The sequence below is a fragment of the Dromaius novaehollandiae genome, chromosome Z (assembly GCF_036370855.1).
Source record: "Dromaius novaehollandiae isolate bDroNov1 chromosome Z, bDroNov1.hap1, whole genome shotgun sequence".
Taxonomy (NCBI): Eukaryota; Metazoa; Chordata; class Aves; order Casuariiformes; family Dromaiidae; genus Dromaius; species Dromaius novaehollandiae.
The window spans coordinates 75,289,885-75,310,646 of NC_088132.1; the positions used below are offsets into that span (position 1 = coordinate 75,289,885).

Consider the following 20,762-nt stretch of genomic DNA (forward strand, 5'->3'; position numbering starts at 1 on the left):
CACGCAGTGTTTGACGTGCGGGGGGAGTGCAGAGCAGGCTTAGCTTTGGGGTTGTGCTGGCCTGGCTTAGTTGTGGGGTGGGGGAGGGAAGCAGCTAGGGCAGAGGGAGGCTTTTGGGTTAGTGGTGGCCCTGGTGTTTGGAGGGCGATGGAAGAGCTGGTGCCTGGGCAGCCCTCCTGGCGTGGTCTGCTGCTGTTGCGCTGCTCTGTGCTTGCTGGGTAGGAGAGGCCCTCGTTGTAGGCGCGGGTGGTGGTGTTTGGGGGATGTTGCCTTTTGCTTGCTGAGGACGTGCTGGGATGAAGAAAGGCAGCACTAGCGTGCTCTGTGCTGCGAGGCAGGTGCCCAGTTGGCCCCGTGGTTGCTGGTGTGTGAGCTGTGGCGTGAGTGGGAGAGGCCTGGAGGGGCCCTGCTGCTTGTAGCTGTGGAGGCGCTGCTGGGTGCCCTGCTGCTGTTTTGTGTGGCCTTTGGGGCTCTTCCTGGGGGACCTGGTAGCCTCAGGGTGCCGCTGCTTGTGTAAACGCCACTGCAGGCTTTGATGGGTGCCCTGGTGGCTTCTTGGGGGCGAGCCTTGTGGGTGGTGTGGCGTGGCGGAAAGCTTTGTGTGTCGGCGAGAGGTTTGGTTGTGATGGAGGGGTGGTTTGTGGGTGTGGGGTGTAAGTGTGTGTGGGTGTGGTGCCTTGTGTCTGGGAGAGGGTTGGGAAGGGAGCGGGAGTGTGTTGGGAGGTGAGGAGAGCTTGGGGCAGGCGGTGTTGAGGTGGTGAGTTGTGGAGGCTGCGGGATGGTTGTTGGGCAAGGGCAGGAGCAGTGAAGGAGCGGAGGGAGCAGAGCCTTGCGCTGTGGCCCGTGTTGGGTGGGGTGGGCGGGGTGGGCTTGAGGCGTGAGAGCCGCGTGGCTCGGCAGGCCCCGGGTTGGTTTGTGTTGGGAACCGCGTTGCGGGACAGGCGTGACGTTGAGCATGTGGGTGCAGGCCCCCGTGAGCGTGTGGCTTCAGTGGGAGAGCCCTGGGGGCTTGGAGGGCTGCGGTGGCATGTAGGGGTGAGGGTGAAGCTGTTCGCAGCCCTCTCGCAGGCTTGTAGTAGTGGGCTGGGCACTGTTTTGCGGGGGCTGCGGTCTCGGGGTGTCGCCTTTGATGTGAAGAGCCGTGGCCCTTGGAGTGTTCCCCCGCCTGCCCCTGGAAGGGTGGTCTTTGCTCGGCCTGCCTGCTTGGTGGCCAGGTCTTGCTGTGGGGTTGTGCTCAAGGGGCTTTGGGGGCCTGTGCTCAAGGGGCTTTGGGGGCCTCTGCTCATGGCAGCACAGAGCAGGCGGAGCGGGCTGTTGGTGAGGGAGAGAGGCTTGCAGAGAGTGGGCTGCAGGAGGGAGGGTCCTTCCTGCCTGCATTTGTGGGTCTTGCCTTTTCCCACGTAGTTTATTCCTGATGACCGCCTTTTATTTTTACCAAAGGTCTTTATTTCCATAGAAAGAATAAATACGAAATAAATAAATAAATAAATAAACAAAATGTGTTAATAGATAGTGAGGGGCGGGTGAGAGTCTTTAGCAGTTGGGCTTGGGACCTTTGTGTCCATCAGAGGAGGTCGCAATGCAGAAGGGATGTCGAACGCGCTGGGTAATAACTGCTGGCCCTTCTGCGCTAGCTTCGCTGCTGTGCCTTGATGTGAGGCGCGTCTGTGCCTTGCTCTAGCTTCCTTTGCATGGAAGTTGAGGGCGTGGGGAGCGCAGGGTGGTGTGGGTGTGCGGGCTGTGCCGCAGCCTGGCTCCCGCGTGGTGGTGGTGCTGCTGGGTTCAGCGCTGTCCTGCCTGTTTCCCAGGCGTCGTGGAGCCCCGTGTGGCAGAGGGCAGAGTGGTGCCGCTGAATCCGAGTGCTGGCTGTAGATGCCTCTCGTGGCTTGGTGTCTTCTGGCTGTCATTGGGGACAGTGTTTGGAGGAGGATGGGTTTGGAGGGAGGGAGCCGAGTGGCCTGCCATTCTCCGCGTCAGCTTGTGGATGTGTTGGAAGCAAGTCTGCGCTATGAGGCGGACGTTTTCCCAGGCGCAGGGGCTGTGGTTGTGGGTGCGGAGGAATTTCTGGATGTGGTGGAAGTATCTGGTGATGTTGAGGTTGCGGTGCCCTTGGCTTTTGAAATGCCTGCTGCCAGCTGTGAGGCATTGCTGGAGGTGGTGGATTTGATGCTGAAGCTGGTTGAGGAGCTTGGTTCTGTTGTGCCAGTGCGCGGGGGTGTTTTCTTCGCTGAGAGTGGTGAAGAGGTGGTTGAGGGTGCGGTGGATGGCGGCGGTGGCTTGTTGTGGGTCGTGGATTGCCAGGAGGGTGTCGGGGAAGGGGAGAGGCTCGTCGTGTTGGGCGCAGGATGGAGGCGAGCTGGGAGCCATGTCTTTGAGGAGCTGGAGGCTGTGCCAGTTGAAGGTGCTCTGTTGGGTGCGGAGGTTGGCGCAGCCGAGGGCAGTGGCGAGAGCGGGCAGGAGGAGCAGGAGCACGGGGGTGCCATGCCACAGGCAGGGGTGTCGTGTTGCAGGCGCAGGCATGGTGGTGTGTTTGGTGGTGCGGTGCAGGAGGCTTGTCAGCCTTGGTGGTGTTGGCGAGCGGTGTGCTTGAGGCTGTGCTGTGTGCGCGTCTTTATTTGGTGCGGCATCTTTCCCTTTTCCGTTTTCTAGTTGCGAAGAATTTCCTGCTCTCGTTTTCGGTTTTGGTTGTTGGCTTTGGTGGCTTTTGCGGTGTTTGCGGAAGTGTGCTTGTGGGTCCGCGGTGCCTTGGAGGGCGGTGGTGGTGCTTGTGTGGTGCTGTGGTTGGTGTTTTGGGGGCCGGCGTGTTTGTGGTGTGTGGGGGAGGTCTGGCTGTTACCTTGTTGTGTTTGCATGGGGGATGTGAAAGTGCCCGTGGTGGAGGCCTTTGGGGCAGCTGTGCTGGTGGGGGCGTGTTGGGGTGTTTCCCTTTCGCCTTGCCGGTGTGGTGTGGTGGCCGCTTAGTGCGTTTGAATTTCCCTGCCTCCCCAGCTCTGTTTTCTTGATGTAATGTCCTCGCATTCGTTGTGTTGCTTTTGCTTTCAGGCTGCCGGTTCTTTTTGTTTTCCTGTTAGCGTGTGAGTGCTCTTCGTGCTCTGGGAGTGTTGCCGTGTGCCGTATTTTGGGGGAGCGTTGGGTGGCGTGTGGTGCAGCCTGGCACGTTGGGCAGGTTGCGTTAGAGGAGGTGGCTCAGGGCTTCGTGCAGTTGAGCTTTGAGTGTGTGCCTGGACGAAGGTGCCATAGTTTGTGTGCTGCCCTTTAGTGTGTTTGCGTCCCGCGATGGTTGGCGTGTGTGTGTGTGCGCGCGTGCGTGGGTGTTTTGTGCTGCTTGGGGAAGAAATTGTGGTGTTTGCGCTCCTGCCTTTGCGTGTGGTGGTGAGCGTGTGTCCGTGCGAGCGGAGTCTGGCTCTGCCTTCTCTGCCTGCTTGCCTGCAGTGTGCATCGAGAGGCCGAGAATGGCCCTTGGCGGGGATGGTGGTATGGTTCTGTTGGGAAGAGGCGTGGGGAGGTGTGTGGTGCAGGGCAGAGGTGGAAGGAGGGTTGTTCGGAGGGGGTTGTTGGTGTGTGAGGTGTTTGTGCAGCGTGGTGTTGAGAAGGGTGAAAGCTGGAGGGGAGAGGGCATGGCGCCTGTGGGTACCACATTTGAGCGTGCAAGTGTCATTGTGGGAAGGCGTTGGTCGCCGTTTGGAGTGGTAGTGCAGAGTCGGTGCAGAGCTGCAGAGGTGTGAGCTGTATGGGATGACGGAGAGGTGGTTGGTCAGGTTGTTGAATTGGAGAGGTGGAGCAGAGGGCAAGCGCCTGGGAAGCCCGGAGAGCGTGGGCTGGGGTGGAGGCGGGGTTGTGCTGTGTGTGCAGGGGAGTGTTGAGCGCGTGGAGGTCTGGAGCGGGACAGGTGGCGAAGCAGGCCAGAGTTTGTGGGGCGAGGCTGAGGGGAGAGATGAGGAGAGGTGGTGGTGGAGTGGGGGTGTGCTGCAGGCGTAGTGCTGAAGAGTGAGGGGCAGATGCTGCCTTGCTTTGGGAGGAGGAGAGAGCCGGGGAGTGAGAGGTGCTGGTCGTCCCGGTTGACTTGCAGCCCCCGAGGCTGGAAGTAGGTGCTGGAAGGGACAATAGGGGTGGTTGCCAGGTGTCCTGGGGGTTGCTGGGGCGCGTTGAAGAGAATCTGGTCCCGGTGGTGATGGATGAAGTGCTGTGGCGAGCTGGCGTGTTGGAGCCGCTAGTGAGGCGGAAGGAAGAGGCGTTGGCTGGTGCAAAGGGGTGGGGAAGCGCCTCGGTGTGGCGCGGGGCCACGGAGAGCTGTGTGATCTTCCAGGAGTGCCTGCTGGGAGCCCGTGAATGGTCTGTGGCGATGTGGGGCCCGTGGAGGAGTCGTGGCAGGCGGGCAGTGTGGGTGAAGATGGCGCTGTTGGCCAAGCAAGAGGGGAGAGCAGAGGTGGTGTTGGGAGGGCGAGGAGAGGCTGCTTGGGAGGGGAATGGAGAGCCTGTGTGGGCGTGTAGGGTTGGAGTCAGGCAAGGCCAAGGTGAGGTGGAGCTGGAAGGAGAAGGGTTTCTGCAGGTCGCTGGGTGATCAGTGTCAGGCTAAGGAGAGCATGGGCGCGTGTCTGCCTGGGTACGGGAAGGTAGTGAGAAGGGCTTGGGAAGAGGCTGAGGTCCTGGGAGCCTGTTGTGTGCTGGTTGTTGTTGGTAAGGCTTGTGCTTGGGCCTCGCAAGTGTGTGGGGCTGTTTGGAGAGGCTGTGTGGGAGTGAAGGTGTGCTCACGGGTCGGGGAAGGAAGAGGCGGGGGTCCGTTAAGGCCCTTGGGTGTGCAGGAGTGCCTGTGAGCACATGGGATGCGGCCGTGGGTGTTGAAGGAGGTGTTGGACGTCTTTGGGAGGGCGCTGCGTCTCCCTGTTGCGAGGTGCTTTTGGCCATTGGAGGAGGTCGGTGCCGAGTGGCAAAAGGCAGGCGTTGGTGCCGTGCTGGCGAAGGGCGAGGGGGAGGATGGAGGGAAGCGGAGGCCGTCGAGGCTGCAGGCAGTTGCTGGGCTGTTTCTGGCGGCGGTTTGTCTGGGCGGGTATTTCTGAAGAGCTGAGTGCTGTGGAGGGAGGCAGGCTGCGTTTTGCAAGGGCAGGTGCTGCGTGCCTGGGATGCTGGGTTGGTAGAAGGAGGTGAGCGGTGGTGTTGAGCAGGGTGGAGCAGTGGGTGTTGTATGCGGTGATTTTGGGAAGGCCTTTGACGGAGTCTTGCCTGTTTTGCCTGCTGCCCCATTGGTGAGGTGTGTGCTGCAGCGGTGGAGGAGGAGGTGGGTGTGCGGCGAAGGGGAATGGTGCTGTGGGAAGAGCTGCAGTCAGTGGTGCAGGGCATGGTGTTGGCAGGCAGTAAGTGGTGGGGTGCCTGGCGTCTGGGTGGGTGTTGGGGCCAGAGCTGTTTGCTGCGTGTGCTGCCACCGCGGGTGATGGGACGGCTGGCTCTGCGGACGGTTGCGGCGGCCAGCGCCGCAGCGGAGCGGAGCGATGAATGTGCTGGAGGGCAGGGCTGCTGCTGAGCGGGGGGACCTGGAGAGGCGGGAGAAGTAGATGGTGTGGTGGGAAGCTGCTGAAGTTGAAGAAGGGCCAGTGCAAGGTCTTGCGCGTGGGATGGCCTAAGCCGCTGTCCCCGTACAGGAGGCGTCCCAGCCTCCTGTGGACATGGAGGCGAGCACCCCGATGTCCTGCGAGCTGTTTGGAGGAGGGAGTTGGAGCAGGGGATGCCTGGCGGTGGCTTCCCCCTGGAATGATCACGCTATGATTGTGTGAGGTCCGTGGCGCCCGAGTTTTTACAAAAGGTCTTTATTTGCCTCGATTAAATAGCAGAATAAATAGAGCAAAACAATTATGAGAATAAATAGAATAATTTAAATAAATAGGTGTGTGTTTTGGCGGTGAGGGTCTGGGTAAGTTGCTGGCGTCAGTTGCTTCCCTTGGTGAGGGGTGTGGGGAGTGCAGAGGGCGAGATGTGTTGGCAGCTCTCCTTGTCGCTGGTTGTCTGTGTTTGCCATCGGTGGGTGGCTCTGTGGGAGCAGGCGTGGGTGTGGGGTGCGTGGGGCGACGTTGGTGCGCGGGGTGCTGAAGCGTGGGCGTGCTTGTTCACGGTGCCGCTGGGCTCTGCGCGGTGGTGGTGTTGGTGGTGTTGGTGGTGTTGGGATGGTGTGGGTGTTGTGGGGGGCAGGCGAGGAGGGTGCTGTGGGAGTGATGGGTGCGTGGGTCCGTGGTTGTGGTGAGGAGTGGTTGTGGCTAATCTGCCATGGTGCGGGTGAGGTGGTGGATGCGCTGGAAGCAGGTGTGAGCTTGGAGGCGGACGTTGTCCCAGGCGCAGGGGCTGTGGTGGTGGGTGCGGAGGAAGTCCTGGATGCGCCGGAAGTATCTGGTGATGCTGAGCCATGGGTTGCGGGGCCCTTGGCTTTTGAAATGGGTGTCGTCGCCAGGGAGGCATTGCTGGAGGTGTTGGATTTGGTCGTGGAGCTGGTTGAGGAGCTGTTGGTGTGCGTGGGTGTCCCAGTGCGCGGGGATGGTTTCATTGCTGAGAGTGGTGAAGAGGTGCTGGAGGATGCGGAGGACGGCGGTGGCGGCTTGTTGTGGGGCGTGGATTGCCAGGAGGGTGTTGGGGAAGGAGAAAGGCTCGTTGTGTTGGGCGCAGGGCTGCGGCGGGCTGGGAGCCATGTCGTTGAGGAGCTGGAGGCTGTGCCAGTTGAAGGTGCTCTGTTGGGTGCGGAGGTTGGCGCAGCCGAGGGCAGTGGCGAGAGCGGGCAGGAGGAGCAGGAGCACGGGGGTGCCATGCCACAGGCAGGGGTGTCGTGTTGCAGGCGCAGGCATGGTGGCGTGTTTGGTGGTGCGGTGCAGGAGGCTTGTCAGCCTTGGTGGTGTTGGCGAGCGGTGTGCTTGAGGCTGTGCTGTGTGCGCGTCTTTATTTGGTGCGGCATCTTTCCCTTTTCCGTTTTCTAGTTGCGAAGAATTTCCTGCTCTCGTTTTCAGTTTTGGTTGTTGGCTTTGGTGGCTTTTGCGGTGTTTGCGGAAGTGCGCTTGTGGGTCCGCGGTGCCTTGGAGGGCGGTGGTGGTGCTTGTGTGGTGCTGTGGTTGGTGTTTTGGGGGCCGGCGTGTTTGTGGTATGTGGGGGAGGTCTGGCTGTTGCCTTGTTGTGTTTGCATGGGGGATGTGAAAGTGCCCGTGGTGGAGGCCTTTGGGGCAGCTGTGCTGGTGGGGGTGTGTTGGGGTGTTTCCCTTTCGCCTTGCCGGTGTGGTGTGGTGGCCGCTTAGTGCGTTTGAATTTCCCTGCCTCCCCAGCTCTGTTTTCTTGATGTAATGTCCTCGCATTCGTTGTGTTGCTTTTGCTTTCAGGCTGCTGGTTCTTTTTGTTTTCCTGTTAGCGTGTGAGTGCTCTTCGTGCTCTGGGAGTGTTGCCGTGTGCCGTATTTTGGGGGAGCGTTGGGAGGCGTGTGGTGCAGCCTGGTGCGGCGGGCAGGTTGTTGTAGAGGAGGTGGCTCAGGGCCTCGTGCAGTTGCACTTTACGTATCTGCAGAGATGGAGATTCGCACAGCCTTCCCAACTCATGTTGCGGCGCTCTTTCCCCTTTCTTGTGAAGGTGATAGTAGTTTTTTTTCTTCCTCTTGTTTTTGCCTTTCCCGTGTTCGGACTTGTGCCCTCAACTCTCATGCTGTCTGTTTTTGTGTCAGAGAAGAGTCTGGCTCAGTCGTTGGTGCGTGCTTGCGTGAGGTGTCTGAAGGGAGCAGTAAGGTCTGCCGTGGCCAGGCTTAGGGGAGACTTGTGGTTAGCAGGGACGTCAGGAGGTGTTCAGCGTGCCCTGGGGCTCGCTTGTGCTTCCGAGGGCTCTTGCTGTGTCCCCGAATGTATGTGGTGCCGTGTGTTTCCCTTCCTTGCTCTGCGGCTGCATGCGGTGTGCCGTTTTGCGTTTGTCCTTCTGCATGTCGTTGTAGGGATGGCGAGGTGGTGGAAGTGCATGGCCGTTGTGGCCCTGCCAGCGAGCAAGGAGCGCGGTGTCCTTCGGCCACGCAGTGTTTGACGTGCGGGGGGAGTGCAGAGCAGGCTTAGCTTTGGGGTTGTGCTGGCCTGGCTTAGTTGTGGGGTGGGGGAGGGAAGCAGCTAGGGCAGAGGGAGGCTTTTGGGTTAGTGGTGGCCCTGGTGTTTGGAGGGCGATGGAAGAGCTGGTGCCTGGGCAGCCCTCTTGGCGTGGTCTGCTGCTGTTGCGCTGCTCTGTGCTTGCTGGGTAGGAGAGGCCCTCGTTGTAGGCGCGGGTGGTGGTGTTTGGGGGATGTTGCTTTTTGCTTGCTGAGGACGTGCTGGGATGAAGAAAGGCAGCACTAGCGTGCTCTGTGCTGCGAGGCAGGTGCCCAGTTGGCCCCGTGGTTGCTGGTGTGTGAGCTGTGGCGTGAGTGGGAGAGGCCTGGAGGGGCCCTGCTGCTTGTAGCTGTGGAGGCACTGCTGGGTGCCCTGCTGCTGTTTTGTGTGGCCTTTGGGGCTCTTCCTGGGGGACCTGGTAGCCTCAGGGTGCCGCTGCTTGTGTAAACGCCACTGCAGGCTTTGATGGGTGCCCTGGTGGCTTCTTGGGGGCGAGCCTTGTGGGTGGTGTGGCGTGGCGGAAAGCTTTGTGTGTCGGCGAGAGGTTTGGTTGTGATGGAGGGGTGGTTTGTGGGTGTGGGGTGTAAGTGTGTGTGGGTGTGGTGCCTTGTGTCTGGGAGAGGGTTGGGAAGGGAGCGGGAGTGTGTTGGGAGGTGAGGAGAGCTTGGGGCAGGCGGTGTTGAGGTGGTGAGTTGTGGAGGCTGCGGGATGGTTGTTGGGCAAGGGCAGGAGCAGTGAAGGAGCGGAAGGAGCAGAGCCTTGCGCTGTGGCCCGTGTTGGGTGGGGTGGGCGGGGTGGGCTTGAGGCGTGAGAGCCGCGTGGCTCGGCAGGCCCCGGGTTGGTTTGTGTTGGGAACCGCGTTGCGGGACAGGCGTGACGTTGAGCATGTGGGTGCAGGCCCCCGTGAGCGTGTGGCTTCAGTGGGAGAGCCCTGGGGGCTTGGAGGGCTGCGGTGGCATGTAGGGGTGAGGGTGAAGCTGTTCGCAGCCCTCTCGCAGGCTTGTAGTAGTGGGCTGGGCACTGTTTTGCGGGGGCTGCAGTCTCGGGGTGTTGCCTTTGATGTGAAGAGCCGTGGCCCTTGGAGTGTTCCCCCGCCTGCCCCTGGAAGGGTGGTCTTTGCTCGGCCTGCCTGCTTGGTGGCCAGGTCTTGCTGTGGGGTTGTGCTCAAGGGGCTTTGGGGGCCTGTGCTCAAGGGGCTTTGGGGGCCTCTGCTCATGGCAGCACAGAGCAGGCGGAGCGGGCTGTTGGTGAGGGAGAGAGGCTTGCAGAGAGTGGGCTGCAGGAGGGAGGGTCCTTCCTGCCTGCATTTGTGGGTCTTGCCTTTTCCCACGTAGTTTATTCCTGATGACCACCTTTTATTTTTACCAAAGGTCTTTATTTCCATAGAAAGAATAAATACGAAATAAATAAATAAATAAATAAATAAAATGTGTTAATAGATAGTGAGGGGCGGGTGAGAGTCTTTAGCAGTTGGGCTTGGGACCTTTGTGTCCATCAGAGGAGGTCGCAGTGCAGAAGGGATGTCGAACGCGCTGGGTAATAACTGCTGGCCCTTCTGCGCTAGCTTCGCTGCTGTGCCTTGATGTGAGGCGCGTCTGTGCCTTGCTCTAGCTTCCTTTGCATGGAAGTTGAGGGCGTGGGGAGCGCAGGGTGGTGTGGGTGTGCGGGCTGTGCCGCAGCCTGGCTCCCGCGTGGTGGTGGTGCTGCTGGGTTCAGCGCTGTCCTGCCTGTTTCCCAGGCGTCGTGGAGCCCCGTGTGGCAGAGGGCAGAGTGGTGCCGCTGAATCCGAGTGCTGGCTGTAGATGCCTCGCGTGGCTTGGTGTCTTCTGGCTGTCATTGGGGACAGTGTTTGGAGGAGGATGGGTTTGGAGGGAGGGAGCCGAGTGGCCTGCCATTCTCCGCGTCAGCTTGTGGATGTGTTGGAAGCAAGTCTGCGCTATGAGGCGGACGTTTTCCCAGGCGCAGGGGCTGTGGTTGTGGGTGCGGAGGAATTTCTGGATGTGGTGGAAGTATCTGGTGATGTTGAGGTTGCGGGGCCCTTGGCTTTTGAAATGCCTGCTGCCAGCTGTGAGGCATTGCTGGAGGTGGTGGATTTGATGCTGAAGCTGGTTGAGAAGCTTGGTTCTGTTGTGCCAGTGCGCGGGGGTGTTTTCTTCGCTGAGAGTGGTGAAGAGGTGGTTGAGGGTGCGGAGGATGGCGGCGGTGGCTTGTTGTGGGTTGTGGATTGCCAGGAGGGTGTCGGGGAAGGGGAGAGGCTTGTCGTGTTGGGCGCAGGATGGAGGCGAGCTGGGAGCCATGTCGTTGAGGAGCTGGAGGCTGTGCCAGTTGAAGGTGCTCTGTTGGGTGCGGAGGTTGGCGCAGCCGAGGGCAGTGGCGAGAGCGGGCAGGAGGAGCAGGAGCACGGGGGTGCCATGCCACAGGCAGGGGTGTCGTGTTGCAGGCGCAGGCATGGTGGTGTGTTTGGTGGTGCGGTGCAGGAGGCTTGTCAGCCTTGGTGGTGTTGGCGAGCGGTGTGCTTGAGGCTGTGCTGTGTGCCTGTCTTTATTTGGTGTGGCATCTTTCCCTTTTCCGTTTTCTAGTTGCGAAGAATTTCCTGCTCTCGTTTTCGGTTTTGGTTGTTGGCTTTGGTGGCTTTTGCGGTGTTTGCGGAAGTGCGCTTGTGGGTCTGCGGTGCCTTGGAGGGCGGTGGTGGTGCTTGTGTGGTGCTGTGGTTGGTGTTTTGGGGGCCGGCGTGTTTGTGGTGTGTGGGGGAGGTCTGGCTGTTGCCTTGTTGTGTTTGCATGGGGGATGTGAAAGTGCCCATGGTGGAGGCCTTTGGGGCAGCTGTGCTGGTGGGGGTGTGTTGGGGTGTTTCCCTTTCGCCTTGCCGGTGTGGTGTGGTGGCCGCTTAGTGCGTTTGAATTTCCCTGCCTCCCCAGCTCTGTTTTCTTGATGTAATGTCCTCGCATTCGTTGTGATGCTTTTGCTTTCAGGCTGCCGGTTCTTTTTGTTTTCCTGTTAGCGTGTGAGTGCTCTTCGTGCTCTGGGAGTGTTGCCGTGTGCCATATTTTGGGGGAGCGTTGGGTGGCGTGTGGTGCAGCCTGGCACGTTGGGCAGGTTGCGTTAGAGGAGGTGGCTCAGGGCTTCGTGCAGTTGAGCTTTGAGTGTGTGCCTGGACGAAGGTGCCATAGTTTGTGTGCTGCCCTTTAGTGTGTTTGCGTCCCGCGATGGTTGGCGTGTGTGTGTGTGCGCGCGTGCGTGGGTGTTTTGTGCTGCTTGGGGAAGAAATTGTGGTGTTTGCGCTCCTGCCTTTGCGTGTGGTGGTGAGCGTGTGTCCGTGCGAGCGGAGTCTGGCTCTGCCTTCTCTGCCTGCTTGCCTGCAGTGTGCATCGAGAGGCCGAGAATGGCCCTTGGCGGGGATGGTGGTATGGTTCTGTTGGGAAGAGGCGTGGGGAGGTGTGTGGTGCAGGGCAGAGGTGGAAGGAGGGTTGTTCGGAGGGGGTTGTTGGTGTGTGAGGTGTTTGTGCAGCGTGGTGTTGAGAAGGGTGAAAGCTGGAGGGGAGAGGGCATGGCGCCTGTGGGTACCACATTTGAGCGTGCAAGTGTCATTGTGGGAAGGTGTTGGTCGCCGTTTGGAGTGGTAGTGCAGAGTCGGTGCAGAGCTGCAGAGGTGTGAGCTGTGTGGGATGACGGAGAGGTGGTTGGTCAGGTTGTTGAATTGGAGAGGTGGAGCGGAGGGCAAGCGCCTGGGAAGCCCGGAGAGCGTGGGCTGGGGTGGAGGCGGGGTTGTGCTGTGTGTGCAGGGGAGTGTTGAGCGCGTGGAGGTCTGGAGCGGGACAGGTGGCGAAGCAGGCCAGAGTTTGTGGGGCGAGGCTGAGGGGAGAGATGAGGAGAGGTGGTGGTGGAGTGGGGGTGTGCTGCAGGCGTAGTGCTGAAGAGTGAGGGGCAGATGCTGCCTTGCTTTGGGAGGAGGAGAGAGCCGGGGAGTGAGAGGTGCTGGTCGTCCCGGTTGACTTGCAGCCCCCGAGTAGGTGCTGGAAGGGACAATAGGGGTGGTTGCCAGGTGTCCTGGGGGTTGCTGGGGCGCGTTGAAGAGAATCTGGTCCCGGTGGTGATGGATGAAGTGCTGTGGCGAGCTGGCGTGTTGGAGCCGCTAGTGAGGCGGAAGGAAGAGGCGTTGGCTGGTGCAAAGGGGTGGGGAAGCGCCTCGGTGTGGCGCGGGGCCACGGAGAGCTGTGTGATCTTCCAGGAGTGCCTTCTGGGAGCCCGTGAATGGTCTGTGGCGATGTGGGGCCCGTGGAGGAGTCGTGGCAGGCGGGCAGTGTGGGTGAAGATGGCGCTGTTGGCCAAGCAAGAGGGGAGAGCAGAGGTGGTGTTGGGAGGGCGAGGAGAGGCTGCTTGGGAGGGGAATGGAGAGCCTGTGTGGGCGTGTAGGGTTGGAGTCAGGCAAGGCCAAGGTGAGGTGGAGCTGGAAGGAGAAGGGTTTCTGCAGGTCGCTGGGTGATCAGTGTCAGGCTAAGGAGAGCATGGGCGCGTGTCTGCCTGGGTACGGGAAGGTAGTGAGAAGGGCTTGGGAAGAGGCTGAGGTCCTGGGAGCCTGTTGTGTGCTGATTGTTGTTGGTAAGGCTTGTGCTTGGGCCTCGCAAGTGTGTGGGGCTGTTTGGAGAGGCTGTGTGGGAGTGAAGGTGTGCTCACGGGTCGGGGAAGGAAGAGGCGGGGGTCCGTTAAGGCCCTTGGGTGTGCAGGAGTGCCTGTGAGCACATGGGATGCGGCCGTGGGTGTTGAAGGAGGTGTTGGACGTCTTTGGGAGGACGCTGCGTCTCCCTGTTGCGAGGTGCTTTTGGCCATTGGAGGAGGTCGGTGCCGAGTGGCAAAAGGCAGGCGTTGGTGCCGTGCTGGCGAAGGGCGAGGGGGAGGATGGAGGGAAGCGGAGGCCGTCGAGGCTGCAGGCAGTTGCTGGGCTGTTTCTGGCGGCGGTTTGTCTGGGCGGGTATTTCTGAAGAGCTGAGTGCTGTGGAGGGAGGCAGGCTGCGTTTTGCAAGGGCAGGTGCTGCGTGCCTGGGATGCTGGGTTGGTAGAAGGAGGTGAGCGGTGGTGTTGAGCAGGGTGGAGCAGTGGGTGTTGTATGCGGTGATTTTGGGAAGGCCTTTGACGGAGTCTTGCCTGTTTTGCCTGCTGCCCCATTGGTGAGGTGTGTGCTGCAGCGGTGGAGGAGGAGGTGGGTGTGCGGCGAAGGGGAATGGTGCTGTGGGAAGAGCTGCGGTCAGTGGTGCAGGGCATGGTGTTGGCAGGCAGTAAGTGGTGGGGTGCCTGGCGTCTGGGTGGGTGTTGGGGCCAGAGCTGTTTGCTGCGTGTGCTGCCACCGCGGGTGATGGGACGGCTGGCTCTGCGGACGGTTGCGGCGGCCAGCGCCGCAGCGGAGCGGAGCGATGAATGTGCTGGAGGGCAGGGCTGCTGCTGAGCGGGGGGACCTGGAGAGGCGGGAGAAGTAGATGGTGTGGTGGGAAGCTGCTGAAGTTGAAGAAGGGCCAGTGCAAGGTCTTGCGCGTGGGATGGCCTAAGCCGCTGTCCCCGTACAGGAGGCGTCCCAGCCTCCTGTGGACATGGAGGCGAGCACCCCGATGTCCTGCGAGCTGTTTGGAGGAGGGAGTTGGAGCAGGGGATGCCTGGCGGTGGCTTCCCCCTGGAATGATCACGCTATGATTGTGTGAGGTCCGTGGCGCCCGAGTTTTTACAAAAGGTCTTTATTTGCCTCGATTAAATAGCAGAATAAATAGAGCAAAACAATTATGAGAATAAATAGAATAATTTAAATAAATAGGTGTGTGTTTTGGCGGTGAGGGTCTGGGTAAGTTGCTGGCGTCAGTTGCTTCCCTTGGTGAGGGGTGTGGGGAGTGCAGAGGGCAAGATGTGTTGGCAGCTCTCCTTGTCGCTGGTTGTCTGTGTTTGCCATCGGTGGGTGGCTCTGTGGGAGCAGGCGTGGGTGTGGGGTGCGTGGGGCGACGTTGGTGCGCGGGGTGCTGAAGCGTGGGCGTGCTTGTTCACGGTGCCGCTGGGCTCTGCGCGGTGGTGGTGTTGGTGGTGTTGGTGGTGTTGGGATGGTGTGGGTGTTGTGGGGGGCAGGCGAGGAGGGTGCTGTGGGAGTGATGGGTGCGTGGGTCCGTGGTTGTGGTGAGGAGTGGTTGTGGCTAATCTGCCATGGTGCGGGTGAGGTGGTGGATGCGCTGGAAGCAGGTGTGAGCTTGGAGGCGGACGTTGTCCCAGGCGCAGGGGCTGTGGTGGTGGGTGCGGAGGAAGTCCTGGATGCGCCGGAAGTATCTGGTGATGCTGAGCCAGGGGTTGCGGGGCCCTTGGCTTTTGAAATGGGTGTCGTCGCCAGGGAGGCATTGCTGGAGGTGTTGGATTTGGTCGTGGAGCTGGTTGAGGAGCTGTTGGTGTGCGTGGGTGTCCCAGTGCGCGGGGATGGTTTCATTGCTGAGAGTGGTGAAGAGGTGCTGGAGGATGCGGAGGACGGCGGTGGCGGCTTGTTGTGGGGCGTGGATTGCCAGGAGGGTGTTGGGGAAGGAGAAAGGCTCGTTGTGTTGGGCGCAGGGCTGCGGCGGGCTGGGAGCCATGTCGTTGAGGAGCTGGAGGCTGTGCCAGTTGAAGGTGCTCTGTTGGGTGCGGAGGTTGGCGCAGCCGAGGGCAGTGGCGAGAGCGGGCAGGAAGAGCAGGAGCACGGGGGTGCCATGCCACAGGCAGGGGTGTCGTGTTGCAGGCGCAGGCATGGTGGCGTGTTTGGTGGTGCGGTGCAGGAGGCTTGTCAGCCTTGGTGGTGTTGGCGAGCGGTGTGCTTGAGGCTGTGCTGTGTGCGCGTCTTTATTTGGTGCGGCATCTTTCCCTTTTCCGTTTTCTAGTTGCGAAGAATTTCCTGCTCTCGTTTTCAGTTTTGGTTGTTGGCTTTGGTGGCTTTTGCGGTGTTTGCGGAAGTGCGCTTGTGGGTCCGCGGTGCCTTGGAGGGCGGTGGTGGTGCTTGTGTGGTGCTGTGGTTGGTGTTTTGGGGGCCGGCGTGTTTGTGGTATGTGGGGGAGGTCCGGCTGTTGCCTTGTTGTGTTTGCATGGGGGATGTGAAAGTGCCCGTGGTGGAGGCCTTTGGGGCAGCTGTGCTGGTGGGGGTGTGTTGGGGTGTTTCCCTTTCGCCTTGCCGGTGTGGTGTGGTGGCCGCTTAGTGCGTTTGAATTTCCCTGCCTCCCCAGCTCTGTTTTCTTGATGTAATGTCCTCGCATTCGTTGTGTTGCTTTTGCTTTCAGGCTGCTGGTTCTTTTTGTTTTCCTGTTAGCGTGTGAGTGCTCTTCGTGCTCTGGGAGTGTTGCCGTGTGCCGTATTTTGGGGGAGCGTTGGGAGGCGTGTGGTGCAGCCTGGTGCGGCGGGCAGGTTGTTGTAGAGGAGGTGGCTCAGGGCCTCGTGCAGTTGCACTTTACGTATCTGCAGAGATGGAGATTCGCACAGCCTTCCCAACTCATGTTGCGGCGCTCTTTCCCCTTTCTTGTGAAGGTGATAGTAGTTTTTTTTCTTCCTCTTGTTTTTGCCTTTCCCGTGTTCGGACTTGTGCCCTCAACTCTCATGCTGTCTGTTTTTGTGTCGGAGAAGAGTCTGGCTCAGTCGTTGGTGCGTGCTTGCGTGAGGTGTCTGAAGGGAGCAGTAAGGTCTGCCGTGGCCAGGCTTAGGGGAGACTTGTGGTTAGCAGGGACGTCAGGAGGTGTTCAGCGTGCCCTGGGGCTCGCTTGTGCTTCCGAGGGCTCTTGCTGTGTCCCCGAATGTATGTGGTGCCGTGTGTTTCCCTTCCTTGCTCTGCGGCTGCATGCGGTGTGCCGTTTTGCGTTTGTCCTTCTGCATGTCGTTGTAGGGATGGCGAGGTGGTGGAAGTGCATGGCCGTTGTGGCCCTGCCAGCGAGCAAGGAGCGCGGTGTCCTTCGGCCACGCAGTGTTTGACGTGCGGGGGGAGTGCAGAGCAGGCTTAGCTTTGGGGTTGTGCTGGCCTGGCTTAGTTGTGGGGTGGGGGAGGGAAGCAGCTAGGGCAGAGGGAGGCTTTTGGGTTAGTGGTGGCCCTGGTGTTTGGAGGGCGATGGAAGAGCTGGTGCCTGGGCAGCCCTCTTGGCGTGGTCCGCTGCTGTTGCGCTGCTCTGTGCTTGCTGGGTAGGAGAGGCCCTCGTTGTAGGCGCGGGTGGTGGTGTTTGGGGGATGTTGCTTTTTGCTTGCTGAGGACGTGCTGGGATGAAGAAAGGCAGCACTAGCGTGCTCTGTGCTGCGAGGCAGGTGCCCAGTTGGCCCCGTGGTTGCTGGTGTGTGAGCTGTGGCGTGAGTGGGAGAGGCCTGGAGGGGCCCTGCTGCTTGTAGCTGTGGAGGCGCTGCTGGGTGCCCTGCTGCTGTTTTGTGTGGCCTTTGGGGCTCTTCCTGGGGGACCTGGTAGCCCCAGGGTGCCGCTGCTTGTGTAAACGCCACTGCAGGCTTTGATGGGTGCCCTGGTGGCTTCTTGGGGGCGAGCCTTGTGGGTGGTGTGGCGTGGCGGAAAGCTTTGTGTGTCGGCGAGAGGTTTGGTTGTGATGGAGGGGTGGTTTGTGGGTGTGGGGTGTAAGTGTGTGTGGGTGTGGTGCCTTGTGTCTGGGAGAGGGTTGGGAAGGGAGCGGGAGTGTGTTGGGAGGTGAGGAGAGCTTGGGGCAGGCGGTGTTGAGGTGGTGAGTTGTGGAGGCTGCGGGATGGTTGTTGGGCAAGGGCAGGAGCAGTGAAGGAGCGGAAGGAGCAGAGCCTTGCGCTGTGGCCCGTGTTGGGTGGGGTGGGCGGGGTGGGCTTGAGGCGTGAGAGCCGCGTGGCTCGGCAGGCCCCGGGTTGGTTTGTGTTGGGAACCGCGTTGCGGGACAGGCGTGACGTTGAGCATGTGGGTGCAGGCCCCCGTGAGCGTGTGGCTTCAGTGGGAGAGCCCTGGGGGCTTGGAGGGCTGCGGTGGCATGTAGGGGTGAGGGTGAAGCTGTTCGCAGCCCTCTCGCAGGCTTGTAGTAGTGGGCTGGGCACTGTTTTGCGGGGGCTGCAGTCTCGGGGTGTTGCCTTTGATGTGAAGAGCCGTGGCCCTTGGAGTGTTCCCCCGCCTGCCCCTGGAAGGGTGGTCTTTGCTCGGCCTGCCTGCTTGGTGGCCAGGTCTTGCTGTGGGGTTGTGCTCAAGGGGCTTTGGGGGCCTGTGCTCAAGGGGCTTTGGGGGCCTCTGCTCATGGCAGCACAGAGCGGGCGGAGCGGGCTGTTGGTGAGGGAGAGAGGCTTGCAGAGAGTGGGCTGCAGGAGGGAGGGTCCTTCCTGCCTGCATTTGTGGGTCTTGCCTTTTCCCACGTAGTTTATTCCTGATGACCACCTTTTATTTTTACCAAAGGTCTTTATTTCCATAGAAAGAATAAATACGAAATAAATAAATAAATAAATAAATAAAATGTGTTAATAGATAGTGAGGGGCGGGTGAGAGTCTTTAGCAGTTGGGCTTGGGACCTTTGTGTCCATCAGAGGAGGTCGCAGTGCAGAAGGGATGTCGAACGCGCTGGGTAATAACTGCTGGCCCTTCTGCGCTAGCTTCGCTGCTGTGCCTTGATGTGAGGCGCGTCTGTGCCTTGCTCTAGCTTCCTTTGCATGGAAGTTGAGGGCGTGGGGAGCGCAGGGTGGTGTGGGTGTGCGGGCTGTGCCGCAGCCTGGCTCCCGCGTGGTGGTGGTGCTGCTGGGTTCAGCGCTGTCCTGCCTGTTTCCCAGGCGTCGTGGAGCCCCGTGTGGCAGAGGGCAGAGTGGTGCCGCTGAATCCGAGTGCTGGCTGTAGATGCCTCTCGTGGCTTGGTGTCTTCTGGCTGTCATTGGGGACAGTGTTTGGAGGAGGATGGGTTTGGAGGGAGGGAGCCGAGTGGCCTGCCATTCTCCGCGTCAGCTTGTGGATGTGTTGGAAGCAAGTCTGCGCTATGAGGCGGACGTTTTCCCAGGCGCAGGGGCTGTGGTTGTGGGTGCGGAGGAATTTCTGGATGTGGTGGAAGTATCTGGTGATGTTGAGGTTGCGGGGCCCTTGGCTTTTGAAATGCCTGCTGCCAGCTGTGAGGCATTGCTGGAGGTGGTGGATTTGATGCTGAAGCTGGTTGAGAAGCTTGGTTCTGTTGTGCCAGTGCGCGGGGGTGTTTTCTTCGCTGAGAGTGGTGAAGAGGTGGTTGAGGGTGCGGAGGATGGCGGCGGTGGCTTGTTGTGGGTTGTGGATTGCCAGGAGGGTGTCGGGGAAGGGGAGAGGCTTGTCGTGTTGGGCGCAGGATGGAGGCGAGCTGGGAGCCATGTCGTTGAGGAGCTGGAGGCTGTGCCAGTTGAAGGTGCTCTGTTGGGTGCGGAGGTTGGCGCAGCCGAGGGCAGTGGCGAGAGCGGGCAGGAGGAGCAGGAGCACGGGGGTGCCATGCCACAGGCAGGGGTGTCGTGTTGCAGGCGCAGGCATGGTGGTGTGTTTGGTGGTGCGGTGCAGGAGGCTTGTCAGCCTTGGTGGTGTTGGCGAGCGGTGTGCTTGAGGCTGTGCTGTGTGCCTGTCTTTATTTGGTGTGGCATCTTTCCCTTTTCCGTTTTCTAGTTGCGAAGAATTTCCTGCTCTCGTTTTCGGTTTTGGTTGTTGGCTTTGGTGGCTTTTGCGGTGTTTGCGGAAGTGCGCTTGTGGGTCTGCGGTGCCTTGGAGGGCGGTGGTGGTGCTTGTGTGGTGCTGTGGTTGGTGTTTTGGGGGCCGGCGTGTTTGTGGTGTGTGGGGGAGGTCTGGCTGTTGCCTTGTTGTGTTTGCATGGGGGATGTGAAAGTGCCCATGGTGGAGGCCTGTGGGGCAGCTGTGCTGGTGGGGGTGTGTTGGGGTGTTTCCCTTTCGCCTTGCCGGTGTGGTGTGGTGGCCACTTAGTGCGTTTGAATTTCCCTGCCTCCCCAGCTCTGTTTTCTTGATGTAATGTCCTCGCATTCGTTGTGTTGCTTTTGCTTTCAGGCTGCCGGTTCTTTTTGTTTTCCCGTTAGCGTGTGAGTGCTCTTCGTGCTCTGGGAGTGTTGCCGTGTGCCATATTTTGGGGGAGCGTTGGGTGGCGTGTGGTGCAGCCTGGCACGTTGGGCAGGTTGCGTTAGAGGAGGTGGCTCAGGGCTTCGTGCAGTTGAGCTTTGAGTGTGTGCCTGGACGAAGGTGCCATAGTTTGTGTGCTGCCCTTTAGTGTGTTTGCGTCCCGCGATGGTTGGCGTGTGTGTGTGTGCGCGCGTGCGTGGGTGTTTTGTGCTGCTTGGGGAAGAAATTGTGGTGTTTGCGCTCCTGCCTTTGCGTGTGGTGGTGAGCGTGTGTCCGTGCGAGCGGAGTCTGGCTCTGCCTTCTCTGCCTGCTTGCCTGCAGTGTGCATCGAGAGGCCGAGAATGGCCCTTGGCGGGGATGGTGGTATGGTTCTGTTGGGAAGAGGCGTGGGGAGGTGTGTGGTGCAGGGCAGAGGTGGAAGGAGGGTTGTTCGGAGGGGGTTGTTGGTGTGTGAGGTGTTTGTGCAGCGTGGTGTTGAGAAGGGTGAAAGCTGGAGGGGAGAGGGCATGGCGCCTGTGGGTACCACATTTGAGCGTGCAAGTGTCATTGTGGGAAGGCGTTGGTCGCCGTTTGGAGTGGTAGTGCAGAGTCGGTGCAGAGCTGCAGAGGTGTGAGCTGTGTGGGATGACGGAGAGGTGGTTGGTCAGGTTGTTGGAGAGGTGGAGCGGAGGGCAAGCGCCTGGGAAGCCCGGAGAGCGTGGGCTGGGGTGGAGGCGGGGTTGTGCTGTGTGTGCAGGGGAGTGTTGAGCGCGTGGAGGTCTGGAGCGGGACAGGTGGCGAAGCAGGCCGGAGTTTGTGGGGCGAGGCTGAGGGGAGAGATGAGGAGAGGTGGTGGTGGAGTGGGGGTGTGCTGCAGGCGTAGTGCTGAAGAGTGAGGGGCAGATGCTGCCTTGCTTTGGGAGGAGGAGAGAGCCGGGGAGTGAGAGGTGCTGGTCGTCCCGGTTGACTTGCAGCCCCCGAGTAGGTGCTGGAAGGGACAATAGGGGTGGTTGCCAGGTGTCCTGGGGGTTGCTGGGGCGCGTTGAAGAGAATCTGGTCCCGGTGGTGATGGATGAAGTGCTGTGGCGAGCTGGCGTGTTGGAGCCGCTAGTGAGGCGGAAGGAAGAGGCGTTGGCTGGTGCAAAGGGGTGGGGAAGCGCCTCGGTGTGGCGCGGGGCCACGGAGAGCTGTGTGATCTTCCAGGAGTGCCTTCTGGGAGCCCGTGAATGGTCTGTGGCGATGTGGGGCCCGTGGAGGAGTCGTGGCAGGCGGGCAGTGTGGGTGAAGATGGCGCTGTTGGCCAAGCAAGAGGGGAGAGCAGAGGTGGTGTTGGGAGGGCGAGGAGAGGCTGCTTGGGAGGGGAATGGAGAGCCTGTGTGGGCGTGTAGGGTTGGAGTCAGGCAAGGCCAAGGTGAGGTGGAGCTGGAAGGAGAAGGGTTTCTGCAGGTCGCTGGGTGATCAGTGTCAGGCTAAGGAGAGCATGGGCGCGTGTCTGCCTGGGTACGGGAAGGTAGTGAGAAGGGCTTGGGAAGAGGCTGAGGTCCTGGGAGCCTGTTGTGTGCTGGTTGTTGTTGGTAAGGCTTGTGCTTGGGCCTCGCAAGTGTGTGGGGCTGTTTGGAGAGGCTGTGTGGGAGTGAAGGTGTGCTCACGGG

At 60.5% G+C, this 20,762-nt stretch overlaps 5 protein-coding genes across 20 annotated transcripts in view; 1 reads left to right on the forward strand and 4 right to left on the reverse strand.

Annotated features, from left to right (window-relative positions):
- Positions 1–20,762, forward strand: part of LOC112987795 (ubiquitin-associated protein 2) — a 172,339-nt gene that overhangs the window by 110,575 nt on the left and 41,002 nt on the right. The window lies entirely within an intron of this gene.
- LOC135324847 (interferon-like) lies at positions 1,534–2,520 on the reverse strand. Its single transcript, XM_064501836.1, has 2 exons — positions 1,905–2,520; positions 1,534–1,553 (listed from the first exon to the last, which is right to left on the reverse strand). The coding sequence occupies exons 1-2, from the start codon at positions 2,518–2,520 to the stop codon at positions 1,534–1,536; spliced, it is 636 nt and encodes a 211-aa protein (XP_064357906.1).
- On the reverse strand, positions 6,246–6,824 carry LOC135324849 (interferon-like). The gene has a single exon (XM_064501839.1). The coding sequence runs from the start codon at positions 6,822–6,824 to the stop codon at positions 6,246–6,248; it is 579 nt and encodes a 192-aa protein (XP_064357909.1).
- Positions 8,081–10,534, reverse strand: LOC135324850 (interferon-like). Its single transcript, XM_064501841.1, has 2 exons — positions 9,849–10,534; positions 8,081–8,108 (listed from the first exon to the last, which is right to left on the reverse strand). Exons 1-2 carry the CDS (start codon positions 10,532–10,534, stop codon positions 8,081–8,083), a joined length of 714 nt encoding a protein of 237 aa, XP_064357911.1.
- LOC135324851 (interferon-like) lies at positions 14,252–14,830 on the reverse strand. Its single transcript, XM_064501842.1, has one exon. It carries the CDS (start codon positions 14,828–14,830, stop codon positions 14,252–14,254), a length of 579 nt encoding a protein of 192 aa, XP_064357912.1.

Coding starts and splice junctions, on each gene's coding strand:
- LOC135324851 (XM_064501842.1), bottom strand. CDS start 14,830: ATGCCTGCGCCTGCAACACGACACCCCTGCCTGTGGCATGGCACCCCC.
- LOC135324847 (XM_064501836.1), bottom strand. CDS start 2,520: ATGCCTGCGCCTGCAACACGACACCCCTGCCTGTGGCATGGCACCCCC. Junction 1,554..1,904: donor TCCAAACACTGTCCCCAATG/ACAGCCAGAAGA, acceptor ATGGACACAAAG/GTCCCAAGCCCAACTGCTAA.
- LOC135324850 (XM_064501841.1), bottom strand. CDS start 10,534: ATGCCTGCGCCTGCAACACGACACCCCTGCCTGTGGCATGGCACCCCC. Junction 8,109..9,848: donor TTCAGCGGCACCACTCTGCC/CTCTGCCACACG, acceptor CCTCTGCCCTAG/CTGCTTCCCTCCCCCACCCC.
- LOC135324849 (XM_064501839.1), bottom strand. CDS start 6,824: ATGCCTGCGCCTGCAACACGACACCCCTGCCTGTGGCATGGCACCCCC.